This window comes from Mastomys coucha, unplaced genomic scaffold (genome assembly GCF_008632895.1).
Source record: "Mastomys coucha isolate ucsf_1 unplaced genomic scaffold, UCSF_Mcou_1 pScaffold4, whole genome shotgun sequence".
In the NCBI taxonomy this organism is placed as follows: Eukaryota; Metazoa; Chordata; class Mammalia; order Rodentia; family Muridae; genus Mastomys; species Mastomys coucha.
Genome location: NW_022196910.1, coordinates 47,187,607 through 47,193,606, shown reverse-complemented (window position 1 = coordinate 47,193,606; position 6,000 = coordinate 47,187,607). Strand labels below are relative to the sequence as shown.

At 43.2% G+C, this 6,000-nt stretch overlaps 1 protein-coding gene across 1 annotated transcript in view; it reads left to right on the top strand.

The window, feature by feature from the left end:
• The first annotated feature begins 662 nt into the window (after positions 1 to 662).
• Positions 663 to 6,000, top strand: part of Helb (DNA helicase B) — a 29,817-nt gene continuing 24,479 nt past the window's right edge. The window contains exons 1-3 of the mRNA XM_031349346.1: positions 663 to 1,014; positions 2,615 to 3,007; positions 4,395 to 4,564. Coding sequence (XP_031205206.1) covers positions 708 to 1,014; positions 2,615 to 3,007; positions 4,395 to 4,564 — 870 coding nt within the window. The 5' untranslated portion in view covers positions 663 to 707. The remainder of the gene's footprint in view (positions 1,015 to 2,614; positions 3,008 to 4,394; positions 4,565 to 6,000) is intronic.

Genomic DNA, 6,000 nt, shown 5'->3' with positions numbered 1-6,000 from the left:
AACCTTGGCAACAGTACTCAGTTTTTGCATCATTCTTTTGTTCTTTTATTTTCTACCTCAATTCTGTGTATTCTCTGGGCTACAAGTCCCTACCTCTTTACTGAAAACAGGATCTGGGTCAGCTTTAAGAAGTCGAGTAGAGTAGTATCTAAACGGGAAAGGATGAAAGGGCTTCAAAAGCTATCAAAGCCAGTGGTTTCCAAAGACAGCAAAGCGTAAAAATAGACAACCCAGGCCACGCATTAAAAATAAGAAAATGCATCACAACTTTAACTCCCAATGCAGCGGGTATACAAAGAGACCTAGATATCTACCTGGATAAATGCCCTAGATGATGTAAATTCAACTTCTCCGCGGTGCTTTTACGTTTTAAGGAGGTACTGAGCCATCGCCACCACGCTCTCCGGATTGGAGATTCACTCTTGTGTTTTGGGTGGCTCCCCAAGGTCTTTAGAGGCCTCGGCTGTGTTCTTTTTAGGAGGGTGAACAGCGGATGCCCAGCTTTACCAGGGTTTTCTGGGCCCAAGTGACCTTTCACCAAGTTTCCCTCTCCGCAGGAAACGCCCAGCACCTCTAAAAAGAGCAGTTCTGAAACTGTCAGCAGCTGGCCCCCAGTGACACTTGCAGGAGGGCATCCACCCAGCCTGCGGGTCCTGCCTGTCACTAGCCCTCCTCTTGGGGCGGAGCATAGCTCAGACTACGCCCCCATGGCGCCAGTCTCCTTGATGTTCCCGGAAGCTGACCTGCGTACCCTAGCAGAGTTGATTGGTTTCAGTTTTGGACTCCTCGCGCGGGTTTTTGTAGAGTTGTTTTGGGCTGAGTTCGCAGAGAAGATAATGGCTGGGCAGGGTCGTCTGCGCGAGCTCCTGGGCCCTCTGCACCCGTATAAGAGCGACGACGAGGAGGAGGACTGTGCGCAGGAGGAAGAGGGCGAGCAGGACTCGGAGTTTGTGGATGCCGAGGAGCTCTGCAGCGGGGGCATCAAGGCGGGCAGCCTCCCTGGGCGCATGCGAGGTGAGTGAGCGCCAGCTGAGCTGGGTTGGCAGGTTTCAAAGAAGTATTTTCGATTCTCACTACCCGGCGCCCGGCGTCCATTGCAGTTGACAGACAGATCTGTGGTGTGGCTGGCTGCTTCGCTGTACTTAAGATATAGTGGTAATAACAGTGACTCAGAACTCATACGGTGTTAGGCTTGGTTTTTAACATATATCATCTCATTTAAAGTTAACAGTTGGGGGTAGTTTTACAGTCGAGGAAATAGATATACGCCCTTATTCCCACCTAGAAACAGAATCTTTTAATTATTACACTACAGTGGCTGAATCAAAGATGGAGTTGTTCTTTTTGTTGTTGTTGTTATTGTTGTTTTTTTTCGAGACAGGGTTTCTCTGTGTAGTCCTGGCTGTCCTGGAACTCACTCTGACCAGGTTGGCCTCGAACTCAGAAATCCGCCTGCCTCTGTCTCCCAAGTGCTGGGATTAAAGGCGTGCGCCACCACCGCCCAGCTAATGGAGTTGTTCTTAAGCAACTTTGAGAAAACGAGCGTGTGCACGGTAGCGCACGGCTGGCTACACAAAAACACACACACTCACATACACTTAGATTTACACATATACATGCAGCAATACACACATACATAAACACGCTCATACACATTCACACACATACACTCTCTTATGTACATGTCCACACATTCACACATACATGTACATACACACACATGCATTCATACACACACACACATTGTATTTTCATGGTCTAGTACAGTAATAGCTGCTGACCATGTGTGGCAACTGACTATTGGCAACTTAAACATAATTATGGTTATGTTTAATACAAAGGATTACATGTTGATGGAAATGTACTATCCTGGCCAAGCATTTGGTACCGAGACAGGCCAGGGAGAGAAAATGGCGAAGTTGCCATCTCAGTGGAAAAACTACTCATGAATTAAGCAGCCATTTTTTTTAAAAAAGATTTATTTATGTACATTAGTGCCCTATCTGCATGTACACCTGCATACCAGAAGAGGGCATCAGATCCCATTATAGAGATTGTGAGCCACCATGTGGTTACTAGGAATTGAACCCAGAACCTCTGGAAGAGCAGCCAGTGCTTTTAACTGCTGAGCCATCTCTATAGTACCTAGGTACCCATTCATTAATCAGAGAAGTAACCACAACTTAGTACTTAGTACCAGACAGCACTTGGAGAAGTGATATTCATGAGATTTAGACACAACTTTGCTAAACAAGTCAGCTGAGCTGAGTAGGAACCGGCCAGGAGAAGCGAGTTCCTCTGAACAACTATGCAAAGGGAGACACCATGGTAAGTTCTTTAAGACCTATGGGAAGGCTGATATTGCCTAAGGCGATGGTGGTAGGATTTAGAAGAACAGATCCATGGCTTGCATTGTGCTTACTTCCAGAATACACAGATGGAGCAGCGTCCTGTTGTAGACAGTCAGAGAAATGGGCAGGCAGAGTGAAGTGTTACAGGTAGTGGGTACATGTCTGTATGGGTGCTGCCTGTGTGTATGTGTAAGGGGATCAGAGCGAGGTAAATGTTGAGGGAAACCTTTGCAAATTTCCTGTTATTTTCCTTTCTCATTTAGTGTCTATTCCTGATGAAAAGACTAAAGAGAAATGTACCGTGTATGGACGTTTCCCACTCAAAGATCCATGGTGGCGTGTGAAGGTCCAGGTTGTGAAACATGTGCGATCCAAGAGCTATCAAGTTCAAGGCTTTCCATCATACTTTCTACAGGCTGATATGTCGCCACCAGATCAAAAACATATCTGTTCGCTTTTTCTTAAAGAATGCAACTTAGATCCTCAGCGCATACAGGAATTTTTAAAATGGGTAGATAAAGTGTCAAGCTTTGAAAATCTAAACTTTGAAAATCTTCTGGAAACATTAAAGAATTTCAACAGAGAAACCGAAAAGAAAGATAAAAAGCCGTCTACACAAAATGAGCAGGGTGAGGAGATGAAAGTGGAAAAATCATGTAAGTAGGATTTTTATTGTTGAGTTTTTGTGTCATCCAGACATTCAGGGACTGGAGTGCTTCAACTGTTAATTTTGCCATACCTTCCATTGGGTGAATTGAGCATCTCTAACCAGAAACTCTGAAGCGCTCTATGAGGTAAAGCTTTTTGACCATGGACAAGTTACTACAGGTGACATCTTTTGATCCGTAAGCATGAACTCTGTCTCATCCACAAAATTATTAAAATCCTTTACAGTGTTATTTTCAGCTTCTGTGTTTAAGGTGCATATGAAAAATAAATGGGTTGTATATTTAGGCTTGGGTCTCATCCCCACACTTTCTTATATTATTATCTTAGATTATGAGAAAAAAAAGATCCAACTATTTCTCACAAGTGTTTCAGATTGAGGACACAGATTTTCTCAGAGCCTGCAGGCCACATGTGGCTGCAGATATAGCTATGAACATGGTTCAAGGGAAAATAACCTTATTTAAGATAGGATATTTAGCTGGGCAGTGGTGGCACACACCTTTAATCCAGCACTTGCTTGACAGAAGAAGGGTGATCTCTGAGTTCTAGGCCATCCTGGTCTACAGAGTGAGTCCCAGGACAGCCAGGGATATACAGGGAAACCCTGTCTTGAAGTCTGCCCCCCCCAAAAAAAAGACATGAGATATATTGATATTTATTTTTTGTGACTTAGTTGCTTGGTTTTAAGACATAAACCTTTTATGTGACAACATCAAAAGTTTGGGCATACCTGGGTCCTCTTGGAAGTCAGTTTGATGAAAACGTGTTGCGTTTGGTGTTCTTCCCCTGCAACATGGATTCTGTATGGTGATCTTCAAGATCTGGGGCATCTACCTTGAAATTGTGATTCTGTTTCTTGACTTTTGGGTTTGTGGAGAGTATTCTGAGTCACTAAAACAGAACTCAGGGCCTGTTTTTAAGAAGACTAAAGAGAAAGAAAGCTTTGGAATTTTAAAAATATTTCAATTCCAAATAACTTAAAATAGCTTCAAACTATGGTTTTCAATCTGAACATCTATATACAGAAAGAATTTTCTTTCTTCATGAGAGCAGATGAATTTTGTATCATACCAAATGACTTGGAGGTCAAAAGAGTCATAGTTACAGTTGGGAAAATAATTGTAAAAGTTAATGTGCAAGTGGTTGGTTTTTGTGCTTCATTTTAAGTTTACCCTTACAAGATGCATTCAAGGTTTATTTTTATGATTGTGTTGCAAACAAAACAGAAGACTAAAGTATTAAGTATATAATAGTAGAAAGTTTGCTGTTTATAACAAAGGAAGAAGCAAATTGCGCTAAGAGAGAAACTTCCTCCAGTCCATCTGTCTGGGCTCACTTGTGTGTTTTGACTTGCTCTTTCCTGATCTCCTGCAGTCCCTTTTATAAGTGTAATGACAGCTCTGCAGTTCCCCAAAGTCATGGAATTCCTTCCAACGCTTTTTCCTCGGCACTTCAAAAGGCTCATCAGCTCTTGTTCTGAAGGGGTGCTGGGACGCATAGAAGAGATTCTGCGTACACAGCCATGGAAGCTTGGCTTCAGGAGGGTAAGTGAGACCCTGGTTCCACATTTCATAATCTTTTTTTTTTTTTTTTTTGGTTTTTCGAGACAGGGTTTCTCTGTATAGCTCTGGCTGTCCTGGAACTCACTCTGTAGACCAGGCTGGCCTCAAACTCAGAAATCCGCCTGCCTCTGCCTCCCAAGTGCTGGGGTTAAAGGCATGTGCCACCACTGCCTGGCAGCATTTTGTAATCTTATATAAGGCAGAGTTCTTCAAATCTGGCAATGTTTGGATTTCTTTCTATGGAGAATATGTATGGACTTAGTGTTGGGATTTTGTCTCTTGTGTGTTACAGATAGATGGAAATGTCTTAGGTCTGACATGAGGGTAGAGTCAATGAATAATATAGTCAGTTGAATCATCAATGGAAAACAAAATAGCGAGGCGTATGCCATTCAGATTATTGCTATTAATTTGGTCATTCGATGTCACGTGGTATGACAGGCTTTTCTGCCACTTAGCTGCATTTGTCAGTCTTGTTGAGGACAGCAGTTCTTAGGATTTCACTGAGTCCATTCTGTTCTGCCACAAGATCTCCCCTTTCCCATTCTGAATTACTGGAGGCATACTCTCAGGATACATCATGCTGTCATTTGCTCCCTAATTGGCACAGTAATCCCATTTACATGTAAGTCCAAATTTGTTGTTATTGTAAGAGATCAAGAATTGAAAGTAGCCTCTGAGGGCCTGGATGGTGCTAGGAGTCAATGCATTCCTTAAATCTTGGTAGCTATCAAGTGGTTTTCCAGATGAAAAGGCAGTTGATTAAGTTTGATGAGCTTCAGTATGAAAATTAAGGGGTTGCTGCCTCCCATCCTAGCAAGGAAATAGAGGTACCCTTTGATGACCTTCTCCAGAGGGGCTCTAGACTTAGGGATATCAGAGGAAGCTAAGGCAGGAGTGATCCATGAGAAACGTGATGGATCATTCATCAGGAGACACGTCTCTCCTTACCTCTGTGTTAGTGTCAAGAAGTCTTATTTGTAGCTGGGCAGTGGTGGCACATTCCTTTAATCCCAGTACTTGGGAGGCAGAGGTAGGCAGATTTCTGAGTTTGAGGCCAGCCTGGTCTACAGAGTGAGTTCCAGGACAACCAGGGCTACACAGAGAAACCCTGTCTCGAAAAACCAAAAAAAGAAATCTTATTTGTGTCCGGTGTCTTTACTGCAGGAGTTGTTCTTCCTGGGGAACTTACTTCATTGAAGGACATCAGTCTTAGGAGCTTCAGGCCCACTCTGATACTATCATTAGTGCTGTGGTCTTATTGAACACGCATCACCTCTGTATTAGGGTTCTCTGGAGTCACAGAACTTATGAGTAGTCTCTATATAGTAAGGGAATTTGTTGATGAGTAGTCTATAGTCTAACTCTCCAATAATGGTCAGTAGCAGCTGTGAATGGAAGTCCAACAATCTAGCAGT